This window comes from Cervus elaphus, chromosome 30 (genome assembly GCF_910594005.1).
Source record: "Cervus elaphus chromosome 30, mCerEla1.1, whole genome shotgun sequence".
Classification (NCBI taxonomy): domain Eukaryota; kingdom Metazoa; phylum Chordata; class Mammalia; order Artiodactyla; family Cervidae; genus Cervus; species Cervus elaphus.
In genome coordinates this window covers 17,437,698-17,451,963 of record NC_057844.1, presented here as the reverse complement: position 1 = coordinate 17,451,963, position 14,266 = coordinate 17,437,698, and the positions used below count along the sequence as shown (strand labels likewise).

Genomic DNA, 14,266 nt, shown 5'->3' with positions numbered 1-14,266 from the left:
GCAAAAATAGGAAACACTGAAGTGTTTTTAACTGTGTTTTACAATAAAGGTTTTCTTTCCATGTACTAATTAAACCCATCTCTAGTCTAAGATGGGAATTGGGTTGCCGGCACCAAACAGCCATTTGACATTTAAAGATAATGTCACTGAGAGACCCTACCAGCCAAGAAGCTACAGACGCAGTGACACACCGCCAACCATCACCTCTATTGTCATCATCACCAACACCATCAAATATTTATGGCTGTTTACTTGGCTGGAATATGCAATGCATCCCAGAGGGTGTCATCAATTTTGAATGGTTCCCATACATTCAAAGTGGCTTCACAGGACATGTCTCTTGTTTTGGAACACACAAAATCAACAATTTTTCCATGTGATTTATTTTAAAAAAGAAAACAATTAAAAATACAGTGAGACCATGTTTAATGTTAATCATAGAAACATGAAATCTGTGGAATTTGAAAAGCAGCTTCTCTGCACTATTTTCTTGAGCAGCTCTTTCTTCCTAGTTAATAAAAATAAGAGAAAAAATCCTAAGTGTACCATGGAAAAGAAAGTGTTTGGGGTTATTTATTGATACAGTCTGCTGAATTTGCCTATCCGTTAAAGCTATTTCAGATCATGCTATATCTGACCCAGTCTACATTGTGCACTCAAAAGTAATTTACAGTATTTTCTTAATTTTCTGAAATGGATACTGACTTCCCCAACACATCTAAATTACAGTTTAGATTAAATGCTTGATTTGATTAAATGCTTCCATCTAGAATATATCTTTTCAGATGCTGTATGATACCACTTATATGTGGAATCTAAAACTAGTGAACATAATGAAGAAGAAAGAGATTCACAGATATGGAGAACAAACGAGTGGTTATCAGTGGAAGAGGGAATAGGGGAGGGGCAATACAAGAATAGAAGATTAAGAGGTACCAACTATTGGGTTGGCCAAAAAGCTCATTCAGGCTCTTCTGCACCATCTTACGGGGAAACCCAAACGAACTTCTTGGCCAACCCAATATTACGTATAAAATAAATAAGCATGACTTCCCTAGTGGTCCAGTGGTTGAGACTCCAAGCTCCCAATGCAGGGGGCGTGGGTTCAATCCCTAGTCAAGAAACTATACCTCACATGCCTACGAACCCCATGGCAACAAAGATCCCGTATGCTGCAACTAAGACCCAGCACAGCCAAATAAACAAATTTTTAAAAATAAAATAAAAAAGCTGTGAGGATATATTGTACCACACAGGAAATATAACCAATATTTTATAATAACTATAAATGGAGCATAACCTTTAAAAATTGTGTCTCACTATGTTGTACACATGTACATCTAATACTGTACATCAACTATACTTCAACTAAAAAATAATCACTCAATTAGATGGACTGTTAAAAAAGAGCTTTTTTCACTGGCATAATATTCAACTTGTAATTATCACACACACACACAAACCTGGACTGAAAGGGGATCAGCAGCTCCCCCACAAAGCAGTACTTTTTGCAGCATCCTGAGCTCCTTGCCTCTTTTCCTAGCAAGTAGATTGGCAGCTTCTCTCTGAAGGCCAGGAGTCAATAGAATTCTACCACGCCTCTTCACCACACCCATTCATTTTATTTTGTTGACTTAAGTTTTCATGAGAAAGACACGGAAAGGCCACAGTGCCCAACCCTGGTTGTTGTGAAGGGGACATCTGTCATGATCACAGACAAGCACAACATTCTAAATTCCTTCTGGTTACCAGCTGCCTTCAGAGTCGGGGTGGTGGGGGTTGGGAGTGGAGATGGTAGCTTGAAGACAGGCAGAACTCACACAGACAACACTACTATCATGGGATGTTATTACTCAACATCTCTTAGAAGACTTACAATTTACTAGATGCCATTGGCATTTTCTAGATATTACTGTATTACACATTTATAGATAAACAGATGTGACAGCCACCCACGATTTCACAAGCTACAAATAAACCATTTAGGCAAATTTAACATTCTACCTCAAATCACTCCCACAAAGAAAAGCTCAGCTCCAAGGGTCTTATTCCTAGAATTTGCATTTCAAAAATCTAATAATCAAACAAGAGTTAAAGGCCTTATAAATAAATAGAAAAGATGACCATCTCCTGCTCACATTAAAAATTGCTCTAGGTTGCTATTTTAGGTTATATTCTTAAAGTAAATGTGATAGAAGTCACTAAAGATAATCACATATGTATATATAGCACCAGACTTTCAAAGATTTTAGAGGAGACACATACATTTTTCATATACCTTGACATATTAAGAGTATCTCTGAAAAGTAAGAGATATATTTTTCTTAATTTCCTCCATTTATTTATCAATTCCTTTGAAGAGTTATGATTCAACACTAGAGAATATGTCTTAAAAGATGGTAATATTAAAGTAGGAAATGTGAGCAAAGAAAACCAAAACAAAACAAAAATGACCTATATAAATGATTCCTGGGTTGGAAAGATCCCCTGGAAGGAAATGGCAACTCACTTCAGTATTCTCGCCTGGAGAATCCCATGGACAGAGGAGCCTGGCAGGCTACAGTCTATGGGGTTGCAAGAGTCAGACACGACTTAGTGACTAAACCACCACCATATAAATGGGACCAAAATTAGAGAAATTAAATCAAATGAGAAATGAAACCATTACAAGAAGAAAATAAAGTTTAAAAAGTTGGGGGCTTAATGACCCCTTTATTTCATTCCTTTCTTTTACCTAGAAATACATCACAAAACTCTGTTTACAATATGCCAAACACAACTTCAACCATTAACAGTTCCAATAAATTCTCTCTGTTCTTAACTGAAAGACTCCTGAGATTCATATTCCAATATAGTCTTTCTACCATCTGAGAACAGTAACATTATTCTACCTTCAACTAGCCTCAACATAAAAACCATCCTATCAAAAATAATTTTATTACTGCTTTTAAAGCAAAATATAAACGCTGAGATTAGATTCCCTAGTATTTGTAGAATTTTATAGTTTATATCATGCCAGAAGAAATATGTCATCTATACCCCAAGGTTTCCCAGTGTATATATATATTTAATACAAAGTTAAATCTATTTACTTGTTGCAAGCAGGTTGCTGGAGGTGAAAGTATCAGGAGTAGGTAAGTAACATAAACACCCCAACTACATATGCTCTTGGGCTATTTCCCCTATGTGGGCTGGGACTAGAAGACAGATGTTTTAGGGAGATAAGCCATATCTATAGACATCACTATGCTGGCTCCATCAGGCAATTCCAGGTAATTAATATTCTGCTGCAGCAGAAACGGCATAAATGGTTGTTACACAAGGAAACTCAAATGAACTAGAAACCTGGAAAAAATGAAAGTTGACTCTGTTCAGCCTCTAGTAGTAATAATAATAATAGCCTACATCTTATTTACCAGAAATGAAATAAAGGCCACTTAAAAACATGACTAAGATTTATTTTTCACTCCCAAGGGAAAAGATATACAGTCCTAATGAAATGCAAAGGAAACCCATTTTTGACAACAAAGAAAGCTGCAGAAGACTTCTATCAGTGGTAAACCAAACCAAACAAACAAACAAAACCCTAAAATATAAATGACATTTTTGGCTACATAAATTAACACTATACCTGGTTTACTGGGAATCTTGCACTTTGCAGGCTGGCATATTTGTTACATAGCACAAACCCTGCTAGTCAGGTGCTATCCTTTGCACAGTAAGATCATGCAACTGACAAGAGGGATATCTATTCAGGCTTGAACTCTGCAACTTTGTTTTAATAGTAGAGACAGATTTGATAAAACAGCTCCCCCCCTCTCCTGACATCCCAGATGTGAGTCAGGATTTAAGTATCCAGGAGTCAAAAACCAGGCCAGAAAAGCTGACAGTCCCAGCAGCAAAAGTCTAAAAGCCAGGCCTTAAAACTCTTAGTTTTCTTAACTTCAGGGCTATCAGCACATTAATAGGTTACACCGTGTTGTGCTTAATCAGAGTCAATACAGACCACTGACCCAGACTCAGCAAACACTGGCCTAACTCAATGGGCTAAAGACAGCAAAGTCGTATCTTGCTAGAGTGGCTCAGTGCTCCTCCTCAACTTTCTCCAGTGACCTACGGTGAACAGGTTCATTCAATTCTGGGTGGCAAATCCCCGTGGTTCCAATAACCTCCAAAACCAGGAAGGCCCTAATTTGCCTCAACCATCAATCCTTTCTCACTTCCTGCAGCCCTCCTCCTCCTCCAAAATCTACGTCAATATCTGAAGAAAATAGACCAACAACCTTCCAAGTATCAAACAGACAAAAAGTATAAATGATCCTGCATCAATTATCTTAAGAAGCCAAAACATCTTGCCCTATTGACACTGAGAAGCCGAGCACCAAAAACAATATTAACGGCACTGCAAGCGTATTATAAAAGAGATTTCTTCAATAATCTTCATGTGATTTATTTCAAAGTGTGATCAGAAAAGATCAGAGAGAAAAAAAACTGACAGAGATGCAAGCAATCTTTTTTTTTTTTTTTAAATTAAATTTGATTACCTAAAGGTGTCAACCTACCTTAAGTTTAAGTAAGTCAGCATCTGTAGATTAATGATGGCCTCCGGAATGACTCTGATACAATTATGATACAGATTAAGAATTTCCAGTGATACAAAATGGCACAATTCCATTGGAACTTCAACCAGTCTGTTTTTAGATAAATCTAAGAGAAAAGGAAAGAATATTTTGTCAATCTTCAACATAATCCAACACAATCTTTTCAACTATCAATACCTTTTCTTTAACACATTTTAAAATAAATATTATAATCTAAATTTAGATCAACATTATTTTTTGTACCACTGTTACTACAAAGTTGTGATTCCCATTTCTAGCATTATAGCCCAATTCATATGGAAAAACAAAAATACTACTTAAACAGTTTTAGATCTCTACATCAGTTTGTAAATTCAGGCCAGGTATAGGGTAACTGAATCAATATTTACTTTTTTCTCCATCTGAAAATGGTTTCTCACCCAGATGAGTATGTAAATCAAATCCTTTAATATATCTGAATACACATGTTTGCCTTAATATTTAAACTATTTAATTCAATTTTGCATTCATAACATATTGTCTCTCAGAACATGTCTTTTATACCTTTTCCAAACAAACACATAGTAGATTCTAAACAAATATTTCATTCACTAGAATTACTGAGTACCTACAATGTACTAGAAAGATAACTCTCTTGTCTGTTAAGGATGGATGCCGTGTCTGCTACATGATCTGCAGTAAAACTGGCTCCCTTGGCCAAAGACGGTAACAACGGGGACTTCTCTGGTGGTCCCCTAGCTGAGACTCTGCGCTCCCAATGCAGGGGGGCCCGGGTTCCAGCCCTGGTCAGCGAACGAGATCCCACATGCCGCAACTAAGAGTTTACATGCTGAACTAAGACTCCATGAAGCCAAATAAATAAATGAATAAAGAAAATTTTTAAATAAAGAGTAATAATGGTCTACACAGTAATATAAACATACAATTGACAGTATCACCATCTCGACAATAAAAATACGGAATCGTCCTTAACGTCCAAATCTAGGAGTGGTGTACACGACTGTAAAACGCCATAGAGCACTGAATACAAAAAAGAGCTGCCACTCTTGAAAACAGTAACTCAGCAACAACAAATCACCTCGCCCTTAGTTAGGCAGGACTTAATCAGTATGAACTGAAGATGTTCAGTAAATAATATTTCAGATTTACTGAAGGAATCACACTACATGGTGTGTGTACTCATGAAACACAAAACAAAAATCTACCTCCCCAACTGACCTTCCAGTAGACAAACACATAAATAAACAAAAGCAGGTTAGATGCCTTCAGAGGAAGAAATCTGGGAAAATTTTAAGGGACAACTCTGATCGTATTTAAACCATTTCAAACCATGTGATAGAAAGGAAAGTTTTCAAATTCTTATTTAAATAGTAACATGATATTGATATCATCATCTAACAAAAAAGTACACAACAAGGAAACTACATATGAATCTCCTTTCTAAATATATGTGTGAATCTAAATTTAAAATGAGTCAACAGAATTAAAGACTTACCTAAAAAGAGTAACATACTAGGATCAAGTGGGATTCATTCTAGAAATATAAGTATTTTCTAAATTAAACATGTCATCAAATAAAGACTGAAACATGAAATAGTATATGATCATCTCTTAACTTCTTTCCTTCCTTTCTCCTATGATTCACATTACAATAAACATCTTTTAAGGTCTCTGAGAGTTTCAATAGGAAAGTCACATGCAAAACTATTAGCTGTCCAGGATCTGGCCTACAGGGTCACCCTAATCCTTTAACTGAGCTATTCTGGATTTTTCCAATTCTTTCTTTTGAGAGTATTATTGATTATAAATAAAGTTATAAGGTGTTGACAGTGGGCACATGAATGCCCAGCCTACAATGAACAGACCAAATGAACAGACCTCCGTGTCCACTGAGTTAGTGAGAATTTACCTATGTAACATGCCCTTATCATCCTGGGTCTGGGTTCCAGTTTCTGCATTAATAGGGAAGAAATAACAAAACCTCCACGGAGCTTAGACTCTTTCAATCCCTATAGAGAAAAAGTTGCCTAGCTTAAATTAAAACAAAACTGAAATACAGAAAAACCACAAGTTTTCCTTTCCTATTTGTTTAGATTCACTATCCAGATGATAAATTATTGATGGATTCATCAACATTTACTAAGTACATGGCTTCTGCAGAAAAGAAAAACACAGAGGACTACTTTTTTTAAAGTTCATAATTTGATAGATAAAAGGAGGCAAGCCCTCAACCATAAGGTAAAAGGTTCTAATTGGGCTTAAAAAAAAAAAAAGATATAAAGAGGTAAAATCCGGGCGGATTTGTTATCACCCCTTGAGCACTCCCACTGAGCCAGACACCATATCTGGAGCTTTGAGTCTAGTAACTCATTTACACCAATGCAAGGAGCACCACCAACCTACAGATGAGGAAACTAGGCTCAGAAAGCTTCTGTGACTTGCCCAAAGCCACAGGAATCAGTAACCATATTCACACCTAAGTATGTCTAACTCCAAGGCTGACCGAGTTCCCCACAAGGGCCCACCCTTTCTCCTTGGAGTAATGGCCAGATCATGTATCCCACAGCTAGATTATTAGGAAGATATGGCCATTAAATCTTCACTGCATTTTTATTTGTCCAAAATACAGTAAAAATCAAGTCAACATGTTCTGTGTAAAAACCCAGAGGACAAGAAAGTTAGAAACATTACGTTCAAAAAAGAAAGTACTGAAAACAATGTCATCTGATGGACTAAATTCCAGAAGTGGTTAAAGGAAACTCGGTAAGTAGAAACTGGCTTAAATTGCCAATTATCCTAATCTTACATAAATACTCTGTTTCACTGAAGAGTTTAGAATGAGTTTTCAAATACATCACTTACTTTTTCCTACTTGGGTCTGAATATCATCTAATTCTCAACTAACTTTCTTATTGGAAGAAAGAGGAACAACAACAAAAAAAAAGAAACAGGTTTGCTTTCCTATGATTTACCGAGGCTCCTGAAGACATTATTTTGTACCCTTGGGCACCCACTAACTCACCATGGGAAAGATGCCCAGAAAGGCTGGGAAAGTCAGTCTGGATTAAGACATTTTGACTTTGATAATCCAGAGTAGGTAATCCGATTATAAACAATGGGGGAAAATGTCATACAAATTTGTTAAAAAATTTTCCTCTCAGCTGAAAGCAAAGAAATAAAATATGGTCTGATCCCTCTTTAAAAACAAAACAAAGAACCAAAACCAAACAAACAAAAACAAAACACACAAGAAGGAAGAAGAGAAAGAAATCTAGGATTTAGCTGTAATTAAAGTCGTGAGCAGACAGTTCAGGGTGCCCACACAGACGTGCATGTCTCTAACTGGGACTCTTACAGGGCAGATCCTTGCTGGAGGCAGAGAGAAACTAACCAGGAGTCGGGCAGTTGTAGTAATAATTACAGACAGACGGGAAGAATAAGACTTCACAGGTAACAGGCAAGTGTTAAGAACGCAATTTGTATCTTTATTTTGAAATACAACCCAAACCACCTTGGGCAAATGAATCAGGCGCTGTGAGAAGTCCAGTAAGTTCTGAATGACAGAAATATGTCAGTTCTTAAACTCGAGATAAACAGGGATGAAGAATCTGTGTTTATTTTTCTTGTGTGCTGCTCTAACTGTTATAAATACATGGAGCTATGAATGAAGCCACTTACGAAATCTTTTCCTAAATAGAATATCTTCCTAGTATTTCTCAACCACGTTAGTATACTGGGATCACTTAGAAGGCTTTTAAAAATCCTGAAGCCTGGGGTCCATGGCCAGAAGTATCAGGGTGTGATTCGGGCATCCCTGGATGGCTAGCTGATCTCCACTATCCCTTTATTTTCAGACTTTATTTTCTTGGGTTCCAAAATCACTGAAGATGGTGACTGCAGCCATGAAATTAAAAGACACTTGCTCCTTGGAAGACAAGCTATAAAAAACCTAGACAGCGTAATAAAAAGCAGAGACATTACTTTTCCAACAAAGGTCCGTCTAGTCAAAGCTATAGTTTTTCCAGTAGTCATGTATGGATGTGAGAGCTGGACCATAAAGAAAGCTGAGCACCGAAGAACTGATGCTTTTGAACTGTGGAGTTGGAGAAGACTTTTGAGAGTCCCTTGGACTGCAAGGAGATCAAACCAGTCCATCCCAAAGGAAATCAACTCTGAATATTCATTGGAAGGACTGATGCTGAAGCTGAAGCTCCAATACTCTGGCGACCTGATGCAAAGAGCCGACCCATTAGAAAAGACCCTGACTCTAGGAAAGACTTCCCAGGTGGCTCAGAGGGTAAAGCACCTGACTACAATGTGGGAGACCCAGGTTCGATCCCTGTGTTGGGAAGATCCTCTAGAGAAGGAAATGGCAACCTACTCCAGTACTCTTGCCTGGAAAATCCCATGGTTGGAGGAACATGGTAGGCCACAGTCCATGGGGTTGCAAAGAGTCGGACATGACTGAGTGACTTCACTTCTCACTTTTACGGAAAGATTGAAGGCAGAGGCGACGACAGAGGATGAGATGGTTGGATGGCATCACTGAGTCGATGGACATGAGTTTGAGCAAGCTCCGGGAGATGGTGAAGGACAGGGAAGCCTGGCGTGCTACAGTCCATGGGGTCGCAAAGAGTCAGACACAACTGAACGACTGAACAACAATCCGGAGGGAAACCAGGTGCTCCACCTTCTCAGCTTCCTAGCTAAACCAAGACCCACCAACAGGTGGCGCTCTCCTAGGGGCAAGCAGTTGGGTCTGGGAAGAGTCTGATTTAGACAACAGTCTTGGGAAAGAAAACCGCACCAATTCAGCTTGATTCCAGCTCAACTAGTTCCGGATACGATTGGAGCAACAAAAATCCAATCTGCAATGGAGTTTTACATATCATCAGTTGGCTATGATCATAGAAAATCAGGTTTTTTCCCTTGTTGAGTCTTCAGCATCACCTAGGAAAGCAAGTGCGGTGATCACTCCCCACTGTGTGTGGATACTGAGGCCCAGAGAGGTTATGTAATTTGCCTCAGGACACAGAGCTAGTAAGTAGCAGAGGCAAGAACTACACCAGCAGGCAGGACACCAAAGGCTGGTTCTCAAACATTGCTGATTCAGCCTCGCAGGACTGCAGTTAGGGAAGGTCAGTTGTTCTTGTGGGGAATCTTTAATTTTAAAAATAATAATAAAAACAGATCCATTTTTTTCTTTAAAAAAATAATCCATTTCTGATACCTGGTGAGGAGGCATGAAGTGATGTCAAAGCTCTGGACTAGCAGTAAGTGGTCTTTGACCAGGTCCTAATATCTTCTCCAGTGAGATGAGCCTGTGTCATCAGGGCCTGGTTGCCCATCGCGAGCCGGATTCAGCCCATCCTTGCTGGAAACCGGCCCAGGGGCCTCGCCTTGCCCTGGGGAGCGGGGTCGACTGCAGCTCTGGGCAAACAGCCGGGGCAGCAAACCGGAACCCCAGAACCACGTCCTCCCCGCGTCCGCTTCTTAATTGAAGCGTTCACATCAGAGCAGGGCAGCCAGAAATAAAACAATAAGTTTCGCCCTGGCCAAAACAAGCTCTGCGAAACCCTAAAATAAAGTAGCCGAATGAATAAAAATAAGCAGAGGAGCGTAGGAAAACAGTCAATGGAATCTGGTGTGCAGTCAGCACCCTCGGAGGCACGGTGTTGTTTTTGTATAAAAAAAGGAAAGTGCTGCCTTGGGAGGGGCTGGATGGCCCCCCCACACACGCCGGCCGCACCCCTCCAACAACAACATCCTGAGTTATCAGCCACCACGGCCACGAGCAGAAGGCTGACAGACCAGGACAGCTGGGAACCTCATTTGCAACGTCTGTGCTTTCTGGTCTGAAGGAAAGGCCTGTTGGAGTCCAATCATGCCCACGTCCAGAAAAACCAAATGATCCATCTTTTAAGCTGAAGAGTAAATACGTGAGCATGGCTTCTTCCCAGGCGGCGCTAGTGGTAAAGAATCTGCCTGCCAATGCAGGAGACGCAAGAGACATGAGTTTGATCCCTGGGTTGGGATGATCCCCTGGAGAAGGGAGTGGGCAACCCACTCCAGAATTCTTGCCTGGAAAATGCCAGGGGCAGAGGAGCCTGGCGGGTTACAGTCCATGGGGGTCGCAAGGAGTCGGGCACGGCTGACAGACTGAACACAAGCAACGGGAAGGGAAGTTTAATTCTGGCACATTAGCACCTATCATGATGCCTCAACAACTGGGGGAGTGTGTGTCCTTCACACATCAATCTAACTCCCTGACCCACAGACAAGCATACGGGGCCCACTGTCTTCCTAATACTGAAGGGACCCTCTGGGCCAGGCCATCTTCACCCTCTTGCTCAGCCCCTCGCTGGGTCCACAGTTCAGAGACAATCCTTGGATGGAAGGATAGTCTGGGGCCACTTGCCCTGTCTGGACAATCTGTATCCATTCTCCCCTAGGCAGGCAGGGGTCTCTCTAGAAGAATCTCAGCTATATCCTTCTCTAAAGAACCAGTGCACAATGTCCCAGGGGTCTAATCACGCCTCCCTCCCCACTCCAGCACAGACACCCCACCCGGCCCCACGATTCAGCACCCACAGCCCACTCCCCAGACTCCTGCACACTTGGGAGTGCTCTGGAGTAAGACCTGCTGCAGGCAGTGAAGCAGAGTCCATGGGCTGCCTCGTCCTTGACTCTGGAGATGAGACCACATGTCACCTCCAGGGTTAAACAGGCAGAACTAGTAAACGGATTCATGGAAGTTTTGAGTGAGTCAGTCAAGGTCTCAGGCTACATCTCTAAGAGATCAATTAAAAAAAAAGTATCTTGTCAAAACACTAGAGAATTGTTCAACAATTCCTCCGTATGAACCATGAAGTTTTCCCTGATTATCTGCTTAAAACGTCAGCCTGTCTGTCTTACCTCCCCTTCCTCCATTCCACATTTTCCTTTCTGTCTTAGCGCTTGGATAGCCTTCTAACATAGCATACCACTTATTCATGTATTTTTGTTGTTCACTTTCTCTCTTCCTCAACCAGAATGTAAGTTCTGTGAAGGCTGGGATCTTTGCATTGTTCACTGGTATACAGTAAGAGTTTAATAAATATTCATGGAATGAAGGTAGCAGGAAAGGAGATTCTTAGGTCAGACAGCTTGAGCTCAAACCCTGATTCCACCACTTACTGTGTGCACTTGGAAATGATTACTTAATTTCTCTATGCCTCAGTTTCTTCGCCTGTAACATGAGGATGGTACTAGTTTTGGCTTCGCTGAGTTACTGGAAGGATTAAATGAGATGATACACGCAAATCCTTATGGCAGCATGCACACAGAGGGAGGGACTCTAAGAATAGTCTCTGTCATTATGTTAGCTAATGCTGGGTTCCGAATACAGTATTTCTAGCAAGAAAAAATGGCCTGGGCTGGAAAGGAGTTTAAAATCTAGCCGACAAGCACAAGAAGTACCCCATATGTACAAACGCTTCATAACAATAAATCAGAGATGAAACAATAGACAAAAACAATGGTGCATTATGAGTGAAAAATTTGTAAGTTGGTTTGAACATTACCCTTCCCAAGCAGAAGAAGGAAATAAGAAATAGAAGCTAGTTTTGGTAAATGCCAAAAAAAATATGACAGATCCAGACTCTTGGTCTGGTGAATTTATTAACGGTGGATACCTATTTAAGCCCACAGAATACTGAAGAGGTAATTACATACAAGGGTTTCCCAAGCAGTGCTAATGGGTAAAGAACCCACCTGCCAATGCGGAAGACATAAGAGATGCAGGTTTGATCCCTGGTTGGGGAAGATCCCCTGGAGGAGGGCATGGCAACCCTCTCCAGTATTTTTGCCTGGAGAATCCCCATGGACAGAGGAGCCCGGTGGGCTATAGTCCATGGGGTCACAAAGAGTCAGACACGACTGAAGTGACTCAGCACACATGCACGGCCTTTTATAGAACAAATGCATTGTTGAAATGTTGATAGTAAAAATTGATTTCTTTATGGTACCTCTCCTATCCAAAGCATTGCCCAAAAAAATTATGAAATAAAATTGTAAAAGACCACCATAGATAGAATCGGTGGGGGGAAGGGTTCCTGTCCCAAAGTATAATCATTTCACTTTATCTCTAAAAGGCTCACTCAGAGGCTGTTTACTCTTAAACATAATTCTAACAAATGATATTAATGCCTCTTTAGCACCACTGAGTTTTAGAAGCAACAAATAGATTCTACAAAGAAAAGCAGTCGTAAGAAAGTGTGCTTCTAACAACAACAACAAAAAAAAAATTAACAAAGAGTAAAATATACATGCACATTTTAAAATTTAAGTATTTTAAACTTAAAAATTATAAATGTAATGGTCAAAACCCTTCTATATATTAGAGCACAATGTAGTTTTAGCACCAAAATAATACTCTCAATGTTGAATAATCTGGGACTAGTTAACACACTTGAAAATTAAACTAACTTTAAAATGTTCAAGAGAGCAGGGCAGTGTCTATTTTTTAAAATATTTTCATGTAAAATTACTCAAAACAAAACATCTTAAATGGTTACAGCTTCTGTGAAATGACCCATTCCCTAGTGATTCTGTTTAGCTAATGAATCATTTCCCACTTCCTTTAAGAGAATTTTGGCTCTGAGACATAATAAAAACAGCTCATCTTTAAAATGAGAAATACCAATTTAAAGGGAAAACACTAATTTTCTTATGAAACATGAATGCTTTAAGTAGCATTATTTGCAATAGTCAAAAGTTGGAATTAATTCAAATCTTCACCAAGGGATGAATAGAAAAGTAAAATGCGACTATACATACAATGGAACAGTATTCAACTTTTAAAAGGGAGGAAAGTTTACCCCATGCTACCACATGGGTAATCCTTGAGATTATGCTAAGTGAAATAAGCCAGTCACCAAAAGACAAATACTGTATGACTCCATTTAGAAAAGGTTCCTAACAGAGTCAAACTCAGACAGAAAGTAGAATGATGGTTGCCAAAAGCTGGGGAAAGGCAGAATTGTGTGGTAGGGAGAGAGTTTCAGTCTCGCAAGGTGAAAAGAGCTCTGTGGATGGATGATGGTGACGGTAAACACCACCGTGGATGTACCTACTGCCACTGAAGTGGACAATTAAACACAGTTAACAGGGTAAATTTCATGTGACATGTTGTTATTACAATTTTTAAAAAATGAACGCTTTTAAAAATGATCACAAAATACAAACATTATCCTGGAACCTGAAATTTCCCAAAATAACAGAAATTACTAACCCTACCAGGTGGGAGCATAAGTAAAAGGGACAGCTCTGGGGACTCTCACAGGGACAGACAGCACATCTCCATTATAAATGCTGTTAGCATGTGGGAGCTCAGTGGTGTCCGACTCTGGGACCCCAGGGACTACAGTCTGCCAGTCTTCTCTGGCCATGGGACTCCAGACAAGAATACTGGAGTGGGTTGCCAAGTCCTCCCCCAGGGGAACTTCCCAACCCAGGGACTGATGACCAAGTACCACTGACTCGGCAGCCACCTTACCTAACAGTGTCCTCTAGCTCGATCAGATACCCTCACTCATCACAGCGCCAACCACTGTACCTGCTGGGTACACCTGGACCTCATAAACGCTGGAAAGAAGAGTGAACTGCAGTGCCTGGAACTCAACAGA

At 40.0% G+C, this 14,266-nt stretch overlaps 1 protein-coding gene across 2 annotated transcripts in view; it reads right to left on the bottom strand.

The window, feature by feature from the left end:
* Positions 1-14,266, bottom strand: part of LRCH1 (leucine rich repeats and calponin homology domain containing 1) — a 213,037-nt gene that overhangs the window by 103,925 nt on the left and 94,846 nt on the right. For both annotated transcript variants that reach the window (XM_043892447.1, XM_043892448.1), the window contains exon 2: positions 4,563-4,707. In XM_043892447.1, the coding sequence (XP_043748382.1) occupies positions 4,563-4,707 (145 nt within the window). The remainder of the gene's footprint in view (positions 1-4,562; positions 4,708-14,266) is intronic.